Raw genomic sequence first — 18394 nt, forward strand, 5'->3', positions numbered from 1 at the left:
CCTTCCCTCTCATACACACACGCACACACCCACACACAAATGAGGAGTTTCCTCCATGCAGACATAGGGAGAGCTTGCAAAACTGTGCACAGATGTGAAGATGTGAATCAACACTGTCAACTACACTACCGTGCCACCCTGTGTGTTTCTCTCCATTTCTGATTTGACACTTTATGTAAACTAGGAGTAGATCATAACATTCATGGAGCCTAATATAACACTTTTCAGTATATCATAGCATATCTGCTGAAATACAGAAAGAAGGGTTCTCCCAGAGAGAAAATCCAGGTTACACATTTAACCGCTTTTTTCCGCACAAAATTTTTACAGTAAAGATACATTTATTCAAAAGAGGATGTGGCATAACTCTTCGCTGCAATGGAGGGGAAGCTAGGGAAATGACTAGGATATTCGTAAAACAAATAAATAAATAAATCTTGCATCACATTTCAAGGTACATACCTCAACTGGAATTATATTTATTTATTTATTGCGACATAATCATCTATACGGGTAAATCATAGCATTGATAGCACAATGATTTGCTTGGAATGGTGTACAGCCATGTTTATGTAATGAAATAAGTAAGCACTCTTGTTTATCTCTAAAGCAGCCTTTAATTACACACTTTTTGCCACTTTCAAAGTTAACCTCTATAAAGTTTTCCATTACACGTGAGCTAGGTGTCAGAGTAAAGCCCTAATGCCACTGTGCAGAGTGCACCAATGCTATGAGATTAGGATTGCCACATGACATGACTAATCTCGCCATAGGATTACACTAGTGTTATCGGCACTGTACACCTCACTCACTATAACTCTCCTTGACATGCAGTAGCCAATACAATGTCCTAACTGTTGAAACAAAGATACAATGGGTATAGAAATGACAAAAAGCAAAATGACCTCTTCATTGAGGTCAATGTTCCCAGTCACCCCATTGCTGTGTTCCTTCCACCGGCTTCCTCTAGCTGCCTGCATCAGATTTTAAACAATTAAGCTTACGGCTGTAGTCAAGACTGGCATTGTCAAATCCCAAAGTCCATGACCAAGAATAGTCAAGATCAAGTCAAGACTGCATGTTAAGAGGTTTGAGTCCAAATGAAAGCAACACTGAGTAAAGACCGAGACCATAATCCATCAAATCCTTTCCGAGGCCAAGCCTTTACTTCAGCTAGTTGGTTTCAGTTGTGCATTGGGGCAATTATTAGCCTGTTTTCTAGAAGAAGGAATCACTTATTGTGGTTAGCATGTTCTGTGCTATCCTCTGTGGATGGGGGTTCGAATCCCACCTCCATCCTGTGTGCGCAGAGTTTGCATGTTCCCCTCGTGCTTTGGGGGTTTCCTCCAGGTACTCCAGTTTCCTCTCCAGTCCAATGATGTGTGTTGTAGGCTGATAGGCATTTCCAAATTGTCTGTAGCCTGTGAATGTGTGTGCGATGGTGCCCTGCAATGTGTTGTCCCCTACTTTGTGTGCCCCAAGTTCCCTGGAATTGGCTCCAGGCTCCCCACAACCCTGTGAAGGAAAATGGATGAATGGAGACCAAGACCATATTTAGAGCAATGCCCAAGACTAAGACTGAAAAATCTAAGTACAAGTGCCAATAATTCAGAAGTACACCCCTACTCATGCGTGCCTACAAAGTCAAAAATGGACCAGCATCCTACCTGAAACCACTTCTCAATCCACACTCTGCACCACAATCCCTCTGAGCCACTAGCACAGCTTGATTTGATTCACTATCCCTCAAGATATAAAGAAGTCACATCAAGACCCCAGGTCTTCTCTTGGTCCCCAAGTGGTGGAATGAACTCCCCCCCTGCCGTCCGAACATCTGGGTCACTATCTGTCTTCAGGCGAAGACTAAAGAACTACCTCTTCACACTCAAATGAGTACTTAAATTATTTTTAAAAAATCAGACATGTACTGTTTTTGTTGCTGTACTAACTTCTTCTAACACCTCTTTAACATAGTTTTTGCTAAATAGTATTCTTAGACTCTGACCTATTTGTCCTAGCATGAGAATATATGTTTTGGATGAAGACCAGAAAGCACTGCCCAATGCTGTAAATGTAAGAGTTAAACCAACAAGATTGTGTGCCTTGGGTGTTTCTGAAACATTTTGATGTGTGGACCTGTTACAGATTTTTTTTAATACCAGTGCAAAGTACAGGTATCAAGCACCATTCAGCAGGAACACTCAGAATGCAATAACATGGTACAATGACCAGGTTCAGTATGAGACATTAATAGAAACATGCATCACACTCTAAGAGCTGTGTACTCAGACATGAAAGCTTAGAATAACAATCATCATGTGAAAGCAATGTCGATGCAATGGAATAACAATCAAACTCGGTCACTGTGCATATCCAAAGCTGGAAGTGGATATATACACACTCTTTATTAGGAACACCGGTACATTCAGACAATCATCCAATAGCCAATCATGTGGCAGAAGTACGATCCATAACGTTCACATCAAACATCAGAATGGGGGGAAAAATTAGTCCAACTTTGACGGTGGCATGGTTTGAGTATTTCAGAAACTGCTGATCTCCTGGAATGTTCATGCAGAACAGTCTCTAGAGCTTGCACAGAATGGTGCAAAAACAAAAAAACATTAAGTGAGCTGCAATTCTGCAGGTGGAAACATGTCGTTGAGGAGATAGTTCAGAGGAGAATGGCCAGACTGGTTTGAACTGACAGGAAGGATATGGCAACTCAAATAAATCAATCACTCTATACAATGTTGGGGAGCAGAAAAGCATCTCAGAATGCACAACACGCTGAGCCTTGAGGTGGATGGGTTACGACAGTCGAACACCACAACAGGTTCTACTGCTCTCAGCCAAGAACTCTACAGGGGCAACAGTTGGCAAAGGCTCACCAAAACTGGACAGTTAAAGATTGGAAAAAGACCAGATGACATTAATAACCTTTTTTTTTTAAATATACACCCACTGTACACTGCACCCAGTCTGGCCATTCTCCTTTGACCACTCTCATCAACATGGCTTTTCCACCTACAAAATAGCTGGATAATTTTAGACTGTTGTGAGTGAAAATCCCAGGAGGTTTCTAAAATAGTTTCTAAAATTCTGAATCGTCTGCAACTGATAACCATGCCACGGTTAAAGACACAGATATCACATTCTTCCCCATCGTGATGCTTGATGTGAACATTAACATGACCCGAGTCTGCATGATTTAATGCATTGCGCTATTGCCACATGACTGGCTGATTAAATAACTGACCATGAGCGTGTGTGTACTGTATGTATACGAAAACATCATGAAATTCCTAAAAATAAATAAATAAATAAATAAGTCCTAAAAGCAGACAAAGACAATCCATTTAAACAAATGAGACAAAAAAAATATACTTGGTCATTTATTTATTGAGAGAAATAATCCAATATTACATATCTGTGAGTGGCACAAGAATGTGAACTTCTAGGATTAGCAGTTATATTGAAGCTGAATTTAGAGTCAGGTGATTTCAAGCAGGTGTGAGTGGGTGCCCTGTTTTATTTAAAGAATGGGGATCTATAAAAGTCTGAAATTCACAACACATGTTTGTGGAAGTGTATCATGGAACGAACAAAGGAGCTTTCTGAGGACCTGTTGATGCTCAGGAGGCCTGAAATGTTTACAAAACCATCTCTAAATGGTTTCTAAAGAGTTTGGACTCCACCAATCCACAGTCGGACAGATTGTGTTCAAATGGAGGAAATTCAAGACCATTGGTACCCTCCCCTGGAGTGGTTGATCAACAAAGATCACTTCAAGAGCAAGACGTGTAATAGTCCACAAGGCCACAAAAAAACCCAGGGTAACTTCTAAGCAAGTAAAGGCCTCTCTCACATTGGCTAATGTTAATGTTCATGAGCCCACCATCAGGAGAACACTGAACAACAATGGTGTGCATGGCAGGGTTGAAAGGAGAAAACCATTACTCTTACAAAAAGAACATTGCTGCCCGTCAGCAGTTTGCTAAAGGTCACATGGACAAGCCAGAAGGCTATTGGGAAAAAATGTTTTGGGAACGGATGAGACCGAACTTTTTGGTTTAAATGATAAGTGTTATGTTTACAGAAAGGAAAACGCTGCATTCCAGCATGAGAACCTTATCCCATCTGTGAAACATGGTGGTGGTAGTATCATGGTTTGGGCCTGTTTTGCTGCATCATTTATGAAACAATAAATTCTGAAGTATACCAGTGAATTCAAGAGGAAAATGTCAGGACATCTGTCTGTGAACTGAATCTCAAGAGAAAGTGGGCCAAGCAGCAAGACGACAACCCTCAGCACACAACTCATTCTACCAAAGAACGGTTAAAGAAGAATAAAGTTAATGTTTTGGAATGGCCAAGTCAAAGTCCTGACCTTAATCCAACAGAAATGTTGTGGAAGGACCTGAAGCAAGCAGTTCATGTGAGGAAACCCACCAACATCCCAGAGTTGAAGCTGTTCTGTACTGAGGAACGGGCTAAAATTCCTCCAAGCCGATGTGCAGCACTGATCGACACTTACTGGAAACAGTTATTGCTGCACAAGGGGTCAGATACTGGAAGCAAATGTTCACATACTTTTAGCACTCACAGATATGTAATATTGGATCATTTTCCTCAATAAATAAATGGCCAAGAATAATATTTTTCTCTCATTTGTTTAATAGGGTTCTCTTAATCTACTTTTAGGACTTCTTAGGAAAAGCTGATGTTCCAGTTCATATTTATGCAGAAATACAGAAAATTCTAAAGAGTTATAAACTTTCAAGCACCACTATATAAATAAAACAGTTAAGTATAAAGACCAAATATCTCAATGGTTATTTTGCCACCATTTTAATAAAGATCCTCATAATACAGGATCGACCAAAAGATGTCTATAGCCTGATAGTATACAGAGCCTTGGTGTTAAAGTATGCACTCTTCATAATAAACACACCATCGCTTTACCATCCCCCTCTTACCCTGTCTCTCTCCCTGGCCTAACTCATTATTTGAGCTTCTTGGATTATTAGGCATTTAGCCCTCTCTAATACACAGCTTATTCCCTCATTTATCAAACTGATGGCTTGTCAGCTAACCTGGTCCTTTAATTAACTATGATAAGTCTACTGAGCATTAAGGACTCTACAGGTAGCATGGAGACGAAATTTTTTCTTTTTCTTTCAGCTAAATGTGCCACTATAATTCCGCAAACCGCCTTTGATATTTTATTTTAATAGTTCTGTGCACTGTCTTTTGGAAACAAATTGAAAAATGTCAACGATCAAACAGATCACAGCGCACTTGTGATGTTGATTATTTGGCAGCGTCTATTTACACAAACTGAACATAGTTACGAGATGCTACAAGATGCTATTTAATGACGTGGATCAACGGTCAAACAGCTCCCCTCCCTCCCCATTATCAATAACACGAATATGATAGAATTTAATGCATATGTCACTGTTGTTTCAGAAAGTGAACAAATATTTCTTTTTAAAAGGAATAAAGGGTGCAAAGGGTGCAAAGCGCAAAGGGTCTGCTTTACATTTCGAACATCAAATGTTGAAAGAACTCAAAAAAACAAACAAAAAAAAACGAGAAAAGAAAGTAATTTCTGGCATATTTTTAAGCAGCATGTCTAAGTAGAAGATAATAAAGATAAAATAATAATAAAATATCAGTCACATATACATTACAGCACAGTGAAATTCTTTGCTTCGCATACCCCAGCATGTTAGGAGGTTGGGGTCAGAGATGATACAGCGCCCCTGGAGCAAAGAGGGTTAAGGGCCTTGCTCAAGGGCCCAACAGTCACAGCTTGGCAGTGCTGGGGCTTGAACCCCTGACCTTCCGAGCAGTAACCCAGAGCCTTAACAGTCAAGCCACCACCCCCCCCAAAGAAGATGCTTATATACAGTACCGTAGTTGTTACACAAACAGCTAATGATTGATCTTTTTCTTATAATCATGAAATCTATGTGTGTGCAAAATGTGTTTTATATGCACATGGATGTTAAGTGTTAACTGATTCTGTCTAGGCAATACAATGAATCACCAAACCCAGACTAACGGAGAACCAAAACAGCTATTTGTTGAAAAGCCGGTGGCTAATTATTTCCATCTGTACCAACTTTAGCAGTTTCCTAAGTGCCTGACCTGTACTATTTCCTCAAATAACATGTCATTAATTTGATACAATACTGAGTAATAGCAAAACATTGAATCTCTCTGCTTTTCAGATTATAATTGCGCATCTTTACTGCAATATTAGCCCTTCCCAAAGACACAGCAATAGCTATAATTTAGAAAGGACACAAACACGACCATAACTGAAACACACAATATTTGCTTTGATGACAGTTTTGCGCCTTGGCTGAGAAAGTTGAGAGCACTTATACTCCACAAAGTGTTTATTTATAACCAATTGTGCCAATGATTGTTTGACTCTCTTCCCCTTGTGTAATCTCCTCAGGAGCTGCAGCACCCTGGAATAACAGCGTGCATCCTCTGTTGGCTAGTCTAGATTTATTTTCGCGTGTGCGTGTGTGCGTGTGCGTGTGTGTGTGTGTGTGTGTGGCGACGCAGTGCGGGCGTCCGTGGGTGTGTGATTAAGCGGAGGATTCTAGTCGACGAGCGACCGTGCTCATGCAGCATAGAGACGTCAGACCTTACTGCAAGACGTGTACTGGATCAGCTGAATATGGTGCTGTTCCTCTTATTCTTTATGACATAAGATGATATCAGTTTATATTGAGTTTGGATACCTTCTTCTGGGTCTAATGCTAAGTACACTGATCTACAACTGGTAAAAACTTTACAGAGAGAGAAAGCTTTTCGCCGGTGATATGTAAAAATAAATAAATAAAATAAATAAATAAATCAGCTCGAGCCAAATCAGTAACCTCACAGACATTTAGAGCTGGTGTGTGTTTTTTACCACAACATTTCGCGCAAGATCAAAGCCAGTGGCTGCATTTCGTCAAATCCAAATCTGCAGCGTAAATAATAACGACGAATGCCGCTTTTGAAATTTTTTTTTGGAACTATCAGAGGTAGACTATCCAACAGGCGGACTCGTGTCTAGAGCTCGTCGACGAGCCCATCTAACTGGCACAGGAAACAAACTCCAGAGGCACGAATTTCAAAACGAGAAGCCGACTAGATCTCTTTAACTCTCCGTGCACGGTTCATCGCGATGCTAAAAGCCGCTCTGACTCATCGCTCATTATGTCGTTACACTGCTCGTCATTTCATAAAGGATGCACGGTCACAGAATAATAAAAGACAAAGGAGTCTGATTTGATTCAAACATATTCCCCCTCGGATGCCTCTCTGGAGCATCTGCAAGAGACACGTTCATACCAGACGATGTTGCCTGTACATCTCAGAATATTCGCAGAGAAGATGATCATGTAATCTTTCATGAATTCTTGGCAAGCCTCTGTTATATACGCGAAATCACATGACCTTGTCCGGTATGTCTCTGAGGAGGGATCGATAAAAGTGCAATTAAGCCCAAACCAAAGCTTCTTCGTTAACGCAAATTAGAGAAAGAGTGAAATACCATGTTCACATAATGTACGGAATCGCTTAGATTAAGAGATGATTGGCGTGACAGTTCTGCATTATTTGTAAACGACACCAAAGTACCTTCCATGGTGCTAATGGGTGGTCATAAACTTACACACCTTGTGAGTTAATTAAGCTGCCATCATAGCTCTAGTGGTAAAAGCAACAAATATAACCCCCCCCACCACCACCAACACCACAGTCTTTCTTTTCTAATTACAATGTCGTGCAACAAATATACACCCCCCCCCCCCCCACCTTTTTAATTATAATGTCATGCATGTCGTCACCTAAATCAAGACAGCCTATAGAAATCTTCCTGCATCAGTATGGGAGGATTCTGTAGACAGGTTTGCGAGACACCATGCAACAGGCTGGTGTTCACACCGGGGTCGTAAACCCGGCCTGACTGGCTGTTATAGGAGACATTTTCGTACCGCAGTACACCAGTTCCGCCTTATATAAATCCCAGGATTCCCAACCCTGGTCCCGGAGTTCCCCGTGGTTCCTTGCACACTTTCCCTGGTCTAATACACCTACGTAAACCAGTGATGGGCTGTTAGTTAGCCGATTAACTGAAATGATAGTGATAGAGCAGGAAAAAACAGTAACATGTGCTGGACAGGAGGGACTCCAGGACCAGGGTTCGAGCCTGTGTGTTAATATGCGAGGACATGCATCTCATCTCATCTCGTCCATTCATATCTCTCTCTCTCTGTCTGTCTGTGAGACACACACACACACATTATATAAAATAATAATAACATACACACACGTTACATAACAAGGAAGCAACATTCTGTTCTTGACAAAAAGTTTTTGCAGCAACCTTTCAAGAATCAGACTTCTGGAGGTGTGAATACTGAAGAAAAGAAAGAAAATCCCCCTTGCTCTGCATTACTGGCCTTTTGCAATGTTGTTGGAAAAGCAGAGTCATAATAACTGCTCCTGCACCCTGATCCTCTCTACTGCTCTGCTGAAGCTCACCTGTTTATCCAGGGTCTCCTTGCCTCCGGTGGACACTTTAGGCGCCGGGACTCGTTCACATGTGCAGCCCTCCAGGAGATAAATGCCCGAGGGTCGAGCACTTTGCTCAGAGTCGAAGTAGAAGAGCACGTTTTGGTAGAGGGCGAAAAACTTCTCGTGCCACTTGCTGTTTTCCGTCGTCTTCTTGCTGAGGTAGCCGCGCTTGGTGCCCTCTTTGCGCGCCACCACGGACAGAAACAGTGCGTGTCCCTCATTGTAGCGAACGCTCTTCTGCATTTTCCGTCTCGGTTCTGCTCCGCTCTCACCTGCTCTTCAGCACCATACCCGTCTCGATGCTTTGGACCGTTTATTTCTCCCCCACTCCAGGTGTGCGCGTGTGCGCACTGAGCACACGCGCACAGGACAACTTCGAGCCTCTCTTTGCGTCTCTTTGCCTGTCTGCGCTCCTCGGATCCGAGTTCCTAGGCGACTTTATCCGAAGGAGTTTGCGGTCTGATCCATGTCAGAAGTGTTTACAGAGCGAATGAGAAACGCGAATTTAAAAAAAAAAAAAAAAGAAAAGAAAGAAAGGAAGAAAAGAAAAAAAAAAAGGAGTGCGCGCGTGCGCTACAGCACAGATAAACGCAGAGACAACATGGGTTTCAGGATCGGATTTAATCAGATTTGACAGCTCCTTAAAGAGACAGCGCTGAACGCGCGCGCTGTGGCTGTGAGGGCGCTCGACGCCGCTGATTGGCTGAGAGACCAGAGGGCGGAGCTAGGAACACTTCGTGTTGGGACTCGCGCAACTAGTGACGGGAAGTTCGGATCATTTTACTGACTCGGCTCTTTGAATCTCGTTCAGTAAAATGAATGAACCCCCCCTCCGAGTCATTTCGTTAATTTCAGCGGAATATAATTAAAATGTTACATGCTCAATTCCCCAACACATCTAGTACTTAGGCAAACGATCACATTTGGAATAAAAAAAATAATCTATAGGCTAATGCAGCCGAGGCCATTTTATGAGAAACAGAAACGATTAATTAATTGCTTAATATTAGGTCTTAAGGTTATGCTGTGGCAGCTGTGTCTCAGGTGGTAGAGCTAATCCACTAATCGTAGGGTCAGCGGTTCGATTCCCGGCCCACATGACTCCACATGCCGAAGTGTCCTTGGGCAAGACACTGAACCCCAAGTTCCTCCAGATGGCAAGTTAGCACCTTGCATGGCAGCTCTGCTACCATTGGTGTGTGAGTGTGAATGGGTCAATGAAACACAGTGTAAAGCGCTTTGGATAAAAGCGCTATATAAGTGCAAACCACTTACCATTTATGCAGTCTGTTAGTTCACCTCACATCCCCATCCGAGTCATTCTTTCTTTCATCACATCAAATTTGTCACATCTGTTCCCCGGAAATGAAATGATTAGATCACCTCTCGAGACTTAGGGTTCGAGTCGTTCGTTCATCACGTCACAGCTCCAGAGGCTGAATGCAGTGGGACTGTGACATGATGAACGAACAACTCGAACCCGAAGACTCGAGAGCTGCAGTAATCATTTCTGTTTCCTGTACAGAACCTATGCGGATGTTGCAGCGCGTGCACGGTCAACACAAAATGAACGAATCACTCCGAGACAACTCGTTGTTCCCGAGTCATATTAAAGATTCGCTCAAAATGAACGAATCGTCCATGAAGGACACATTACTAGTGCATTTCTGCCTTACTCACTGCTGTTGTGGATGGTTCCACATGATCTCACTGGATGCTGTAGACTAACAACTGCTGCTGTGATCATAAAGTCTCAGCGTGCTGGTACTGAACATCCTTTTCAGTGCACGTAACACTGAGTGTACAGTAATGTAACAAATGTGGAAGAGTGATCATTTATAATCCCACTACCCAGTGTCACCCAGAACAGGGTATCATTTTGAGTCCTCTCAGGGTGTTTGTCCTGTCACCTCAGGATTGCTCATTAAAGTCCCCATGAAATGAAAATAGTTCTAAATTTTGTGTCTTTTAGCATGAATATATTAGCCTTAAGGTTATCTATAAGCTAGTGCGCTCGAAATAACGACAAAATTAGCATTTAGAAGATATATGCATTAAAAATTGACAGTCTCTCTTTTCCACCACTATGGAGCAACAATTTTGATGACATCATTCTGCAATTCAGCTCCTCATCAGATTTTCTGTCCAATTAAACGGCATCTAGAATCTGAAGTGTCCCGCCCCCCAACATTATAAAAAACCATGCTACTAACTAAAAGCCCTTGCTGTGAGGTAAGCTGAACACTATTGGCTATTTAAAAAAGGGGGATGAGCCAATTAATGTGTCCCGCCCTGACATCCTGTTTCAGTGGAAATTACATCAACAAACAAACAAATAAATATATATAAGAGCAGTAAATGGTAATAAATCGATTAAAAAAGTCAATATTTGGTGTGACAACACTTTTCTTTAAAAAATAAAATAAAATAGTATTCTCAGGTAGAATTAGTGCAGTTTTATAAGGAAATGAGCTGCAAGTTTTATTGAGCATCTTGCAGAATCAGACACGGTTCTTCTGGAGACTTTGACTGTCGCAATCGCTTCTTATTTTTGCAGCAAAATCCAGCAGCCTTCATTGTGTTTTTTGTCTGAAAAGTGTCTCTTATGTAATCTTATGCTTTCTTTACTGACATACAAAAAAATTTTCCGTAACATTTCATTTTGTGCTGGAAAACTAATGTTTGGCATCTAAAATGTTTTTGTACTGACTCAATAATGTAGAAGTCATAAAATAAAAATGTAACAGTACGTACTTAAAAAAAAAAAAAAAGGGGGGGGGGGCGCTAAAACTTTTGCACAGTACTGTATATAATTTGACCATTATGATACTTGTGGAACAGCATAACATCTGTGAAACCTAGCACACTAAATAGTTCCATGGTGTAAATTTAGTTTCCTCGTAGCAAAGACCGTGTGCAAATGCTTGCACTTGAGTATATAATAAAATACAAATTAATATCACTTTAATGTGTCATGTTATGAAAACTTCATGATCTTACCGTATGATGTAAACTGGTCGGTGGGACAGAATACAGCCTGAAGCATTCGTTCATTTGCTCCTCTTTAGTATCCAGTTCAGGGTAAAGGGTGGATCTGGAGCTTATGGCGCTTGGGGCAATTTAGAGTCATTTCACCCGCATGCAAGTTTTTAAGGAGGTGAGAGGAAACCAGAGAACTCAGAGGAAACCTACGAGGAGAACATGCAAAACTCCTCAGAGACAGTAACCCGAGGTCAGGATCGAACCTGGGGCCTGAAACAGCTGAGTGGAATTACATTTGCACACATTTTTTTTTTTTATATCACTAAAAATTAAATCATATATGATTCACTCATAAACTTGACCTACAGTGAACTCGGGAGTGTCTCTCAGTTGGTCCATTTAATTATAACGACTGTTTAGCAGGGTCCTTTGTAGCCATTGGTTTTTCAACACTTCAGCTCAGAATGACCCGACAAACGTTTACATAATTTCACCATGGATAATTGGTCAGAAGGCTGTGTACGCTGGTCCGATAAGCCCGGTTTGTGCATCAAAATTCATAACAGTATTGAGTTAATGCTAGCACTGGCAGATTAATATGGATTTGTCTCCCTCGTTTAATGCTTAAATGAAATTAAATGGATAATAAGACACACTCCTTTACTCATTAAGCCTGGGCAGACACCAGCACACTGGAAGTCTAATCTCTTAGCGTGATCAGTGTGTGTGAGGTGGAAAACGCCATTATTCATTCAAGATGTCTGTGCAATACACCCCAAACTTCCCTGAAAGTGCTTAGAAATCTGAAAAGTTTAAAAAAAAAAAAAAAAAACGATAATCAGCAATAAACGGTGAGGAATGCCATAGCTGTCATGTGCGATAAGACAAAAAAAAAAAAAAAAATGAGCTGACCTGCATTTCTCAGTGAAACCCAGTGCACGTTTCTCATTTTTGTCTCGCTCACACATTGGAAGTGAAACGCTCTCCTTATTCATCTGTCGGTCATCGGCTTATTTGGCAACAAAAAGGTGAACAGATGTACAACACACCTGTAGCAAGCTGGCGAAATAAAATGTATTTCAGGCAAACTTTCCCAGAAAGCCACTACATATAGTATGCAGCAAGAATGCAGTGTGCTTCATGTGCTCAGTCCATCTGTTTACAGAGAGGTAATTATAATGCACTTCAGCGCTCACTTGCTATCAGGCCGTTAGCATGCCGTTTACGTGGTGGGGTTCATGTTAAAACGACAGCAGGAAATCCTAGGAAATCAGATGCATTACTTTCAGGCAGTATCCAGCATGTATGGCTGGAAAAGAAAAAAAAAGTGCACAGTAACTGCTAGCGATCTCTCTCGCATAACAATAAACCAAACAAAAAAAAATGAACAGGCTGTGATTACATTTAGACACTTGCGTCTAATTTCAATCTTTAAAAAAATTAAAGAAGTAAAAAACAGAAACCAGGAGTGTACAAAGCAGAGGATTTCTGATTTAATGATTTTGCGTCATCACACAACAGCAATTCACATCGATCAGCAGTTCTGTATACACGTTCAGATTTTGCTCAGAACCTATAACATAGCACCTTGAATCTGCAAGAGATACTCAACTTTCAGACGTGATCGTGACACATAAAAAAAGGTGCAGACATAAAAAGGAAAACGTACAAAAAAAAAAAAAAACACCTCAATTGCGTGTAGATTCGAATAAAGTGTGTGTTATAGGGACTACCTCAGCACACAGCACCTCCTCACACACAATCATACGCAAACACGCACACCTTCTTAATGTCCGCCTTTTTTCCACTCGTGTAATGATTCCCTGTTAGTGATTTTCCAAGCGTCGGTAAGCAGCTTCACAGTTTTCCTAGAAGAAAAAAAAACAAAAACAAACAGAAAACTTTGTTTGCCCTTTTCTACAGCAGCTTCTGTGTTGTTCAGCATATGAAATGACGATCATTACGTTCGTTCAGAAACAGGATTTGTTACTATTTGGCGCCTCAATTATACTCGGCTCCCTAACTCTGAGTAAGCCCGGGCACTTTGATGATAACCAAGATAATAACGGCTCTAATGGGAAGTGCATGCAACTCATCCCACTGGCCTACATACCCAGTAAAGTGATAATGATCTATGGAAAGCAGCGTGTGCTGTTGTAGGAGCAGAAAGACGTTCACTTCTTCGCTGACGTTATGATTTAGCTCTTCACGGCAATGATCCGATTTGCATTTAGATAATTCAATCACGCTGCGATAACATATTACAGTGAGATGCATGATGGTCAAACGCTTCTTCGTGAGATCAATACAAACGCAAACACAGCGCACATACCAGTGCCTATGTCCATATTAGATGGTTTGAAATTACAGGCAATTTGTATATATGGTTAGTTCAGTTTTTATAGGAATACTGTCTGGTTCAGACTGGTGCTGATGTTCTGTGAAGTTTTCCTCATACTTTCTTTGGTTTTTGTGTCTCTCTCATACTAAATAGTTTTAGATCTTCAAACACAAGTTATCAGAAGCATTTGGTTGCAGCAAAAACTGCAACAAAATGCTTCTGATAACTGGAGATCTGTCTTTCACAGCACTGTGGTGGAATTTTCACCCAGTCTTCTTTGCAGAACTGCTTTAGTTGAGCCACATTGGTTCAAGTCAGGACTTTGACTAGACCACTCCAAAATTTTAATTTAAACTTTTTTTTGAACCACTCACAGGTGGACTTACTCCTATGTTTTGGATTATTGTCTTCCTGCACAATCCAGTTGCACTTCAGTTTCAACTTTCGGACTGAAGACCGGATATGCTCCTTTAGGATTTTCTGGTAGAGAGAAGAATTCATGTTTCCCTCAATTATTGCAAGCTGCTCAGGCCCTGAAGCAGCAGAGCATCCTCACACCATCACACTTCCACCACCATGCTTGACCGTAGGTTTGATAATCTTTTTGTGGAATTCGGTGTTTGGTTTACGGCAGATGTAACGGGACCCCTGTCTTCCAAACAGTTCCACTTTCGACTCATCAATCCACAGAACATTCTCCCAAAAGGTTTGAGGATTATCAAGGTGTGTTTTGGCAAAATTCAGATGAGTCTTAATGTTGTTCTGGGTTAGCAGTGGTTTTCACCTCGAACTCTTCCATGGATGACATTTTCCCCCAGTGTCTGTCTGATAGTGGAGTCATGAACAGTGACCTTTATTGATGCAAAAGAGGCCTGTAGGTCCTTTGATGTTGTCCTTGGCTCTTTTGTGATTCTGAATGAGTAGCTGCTGTGCTCCTGGAGGAATTTTGGAAGGCGGGCCACTTCTGGGAAGGTTCACTACTGAGAGTTTTAATAATGACTCTCACTGTGGTTCTTTGGAGTCCTTTGAAGTAGCTTTGTAACCCTTCCCAGACTGATGTATTTCAATCACCTTCTTCCTCATCATTTCTGGAATTTATGTCAATTATGGCAGAGTGTGTTCCTGGGTAAGACATTTTAACCAACTTCATGCTGTTGAAAAAGTTCTAATTAAGTGTTGATGTGATTGAACAGGGTTTGCAGTAATCAGGCCTGGTTGTGTCTAGTCCAGCTGAACCCCATTATGAATGCAGCTTCATAGATTTGGGGAATTACTAACTATGGGGGCAAACACATTTTCACACAGGCCCAGTTGGTATTGGATAACTTTTTGGCTTCAATAAATAACATCATTTAAAATCTATATTTTGTGTTTGCTCCGGCTGCCTTTATTTTATCCTAGATTTTGTTTTAATTTATGAATGAATTTAGTATGAGAGATACACAAAAACAGAAGACATCAGGCAAATACCTTCACAGCACTGTACATGTCATTCTATTGAAATTACAGATGTGTTGCTGCCTGCTTCCTCATGCTTTTGTCTTATAATCGTTGCACTGCATTACTGTATTGCAGCGGTTGTTAACCTTTCTGCAAGTGCGACCCACTTTTAAGAATTATTTCGTTGCAAAATAGTGTCAAACAAGTTACTTAGTCTATTGTTCTTGTGTTTATTTTACTGATTTATTATTTAATTAATCAATGCTTGTTAATTCTTTCCCTCAACACTAATCAGTGATTTGGATGAAGCCCTTCAGAAATAATTCCAGTTTTCAGTTGTGGTCATGTGTGTTTGTAATGCTTTCTTGATGGGCCTCGTTTATCAATCTTTTTAATAAAAGTTGTGTGTAAATGTTTTTGTAGGCCAAACCAATCTTAGCATTCTCGCCGCATTTTTATAAAAGTTTGAGTCATTTTCTTTGTACTCATGTACGGTCCTCTCTGAAACTATTGGAACGGTAAGTTCTATTCATTTGTTTGTGCTATACACCAAAGACATTTGGGTTTGAGATGAAAAGGTGGATACGAGAGGAGAGTTTAGGATTTCGGCTTTTGTTTCCTGGTATTTACATCTAGATGTGTTAAACTACATAAAAACACAGAACCTTTTGTTTCAGACCACCCAATTTTAGGTGAGCAAAAGTATAGGAACAGATATGTCTTGAAGTAAATAACACTTAATATTTGGTTGCATATCCCTTACTCGCAATAACTGCATTAAGCCTGCGACTCATTGACATCACCAGATTGTTGGTTTCTTCTTCTGTGGTGCTTTTCCAGGCTTTTACTGCAGCCTCAGTCAGTAGTTGTTTGTTTCGGGAGGTTTCTCCTCCGTTTCTCCTCTTCAGGAGGTGAAATGCTGCTCAGTTGGGTTAAGGTCTGGTGATTGACTTGGCCAGTCTAAAATCTTCCACTTTTCCCCCCCGATAAAGTCCTTTGTTGAGTTGGCAGTGTGTTTTGGATCATTGTCTTGCTGCATGATAAAGTTCCTCTTGATTAATTTGGATGCATTTCTCTGTAAATTGGCAGACAGACTGCTCATGTAAACCTCTGACTAAAACAAAGAGTAGATGGTCAGAGCTATTTATTGTTTAAACAAATCAATCTAACAGGACACACCTGGGTAAAAAGAAACACCCGTCAGTCACACGTTCCAATATTTTTGCTCGGTTCAATACTGGATGGTCTGTGCTATATTCTATGTTGTCTAACACATCTAAATATAAATACCAGGAAATAAAAGCTGAAATTCTAAACTCTCTTCATATTCATCTTTTGATCTCAAACGCAAATGTCTTCAGCCTACAGCAAAAACAAATGAATTGGCCTTGCCGTTCCAATAGTTTCGGAGAGGACTGTACATATGTTGATGAATGCCAATCACCCATAAATTACAAAGAGCGTTCACAACACAACTGACATACATTTAGTGATGCCCACAAACTCAAAAAACTCTTCCAGTAGTCGAATGCAGCTCAGCCTTGTCCTAACTGATTATAGACTCGTGTCATAATTTATGGATTGCTTTTTGACTGATTTCTTTTCAGTCATTAATACTGAAATAATTAAAGTGCACCTATTATGGTTTTTCAAATATTACCTTTCATGTACTGTGTTATAGAGCTGCTCGTGAATGTAAAAACCAAACCTATGTACAAACCTACATAGGTTTGTAACAAAAAAGCCACACCTCTGGTTTTCATTGGTTGCTCGCTGACAGCGCTAGACCAATCACAACAGACTGGGACGTCTGACCAATCAGAGCAGAGTATGCTCTCTGAAAGGAGGAGTTTAGAATGAATCCTTTAGAACGGATCATTTAACGAGTCGTTTGTGACACTGGGGGGAAATAAAGGTGATGCTGAAATTTAAATTATGAGCACGTTAAAGTGTTTTTTGACCTTGGATGCACGTACATCTATTGTATGAGACCTTTAAAACAATATTAGGCACGGTTCAAAACCATAATAGGTGCGCTTTAAGCTATTTAAACATGACCGCTTTATGTGAATAGAAATTTGCAGTAACTGACAGGTTCACGTCAGCGAGTCTCTTTATATGTGGATTTACAAAACTCTTGTGATAAACGTTTTTTTTCCCTGAACTAACTGGTTTTGATGAATTCCACCTTTCCTGTGTTAATGCTCCTGTGAACAATTTACAAATAAATCTATTCATATCCAGCTTGATAAATGAAGCCCATTAAATCGAGAAAGCACTTGATTTTATCTGCAGACCAAAAGATGCCTTCCTGTGACACTGTAAAAGTTGAAATAGGAATTACTATGGCAGCTCAATCAATCGTTATGCTCACCGTCCTGTCCAGAGAGGAGATAGCTTTTGCACACAGTTTCATTAAAGTCATGTGGGACGCAGTCTTCAATTTCTCATACATCCTGAGCGCTTGGCTTTATTTTATTCATAGTACATACAGCATTTTCGAAAGTTGCATAAGGTTTCACGGCCCACGTTATGTACCTGCGGCTGTTGACGATGGCCTCCAGCTCTTTGGACTTGAGCGCAGCAGATGTGAGGATGCTCTGGGGGATTTCAGCTAGCCGTGCCACGTTTAGCCCGTAGCTCCGAGCTGCTGCTCCCTCCACCAGCTGATAGAGGAAAGTGATGAACTCTGGCTGCACCTCCTCCTCTGCAGGGTAAAAAAGACGAGTTGAAAAAGTGTTGCATCAGAGAGAAGCACTCGAGAAACTAGAGGCAGAGCAAGAGCAGATCCTTCTGAGAGAAGTGTAATCCAGGGTGTAAATGTATGTGTATTTAGACCGTAAATGACCGAGTAAATAATTTGTGTCCGTTTAAAAATTATCACACGATAGCTACCAACGCATGAGGGTGGAAGTCATCACGCGCTTCCTCCAAGACAGATTACACCAACCAAGCATATCTTTTCAAACTGCTGCGTCATAACAAACTTGGAGGAAAGCGTTGTCCACCCTCTTCCTCAAGCATGAGCTCACAGACACACAG

The 18394-nt window shown here is 40.9% G+C and overlaps 2 protein-coding genes across 2 annotated transcripts in view; both read right to left on the reverse strand.

Moving 5' to 3' along the window:
* The window catches only part of rasgrf2b (Ras protein-specific guanine nucleotide-releasing factor 2b), a 79465-nt gene extending 68082 nt beyond the window's left edge, over positions 1-11383 (reverse strand). Inside the window, exon 1 of the mRNA XM_053610870.1 lies at positions 8557-11383. Within this exon, the coding sequence (XP_053466845.1) occupies positions 8557-8832 (276 nt within the window). The 5' untranslated portion in view covers positions 8833-11383. The remainder of the gene's footprint in view (positions 1-8556) is intronic.
* A 1659-nt stretch (positions 11384-13042) lies between these two features.
* msh3 (mutS homolog 3 (E. coli)) overlaps positions 13043-18394 on the reverse strand; it is a 72469-nt gene continuing 67117 nt past the window's right edge. The window contains exons 23-24 of the mRNA XM_053610868.1: positions 17891-18059; positions 13043-13439 (exon numbers count right to left, since the gene is read on the reverse strand). Of these exons, the coding sequence (XP_053466843.1) occupies positions 13358-13439; positions 17891-18059 (251 nt within the window). The 3' untranslated portion in view covers positions 13043-13357. The remainder of the gene's footprint in view (positions 13440-17890; positions 18060-18394) is intronic.

The sequence above is a fragment of the Ictalurus furcatus genome, chromosome 22, assembly GCF_023375685.1.
Source record: "Ictalurus furcatus strain D&B chromosome 22, Billie_1.0, whole genome shotgun sequence".
NCBI lineage: Eukaryota > Metazoa > Chordata > Actinopteri > Siluriformes > Ictaluridae > Ictalurus > Ictalurus furcatus.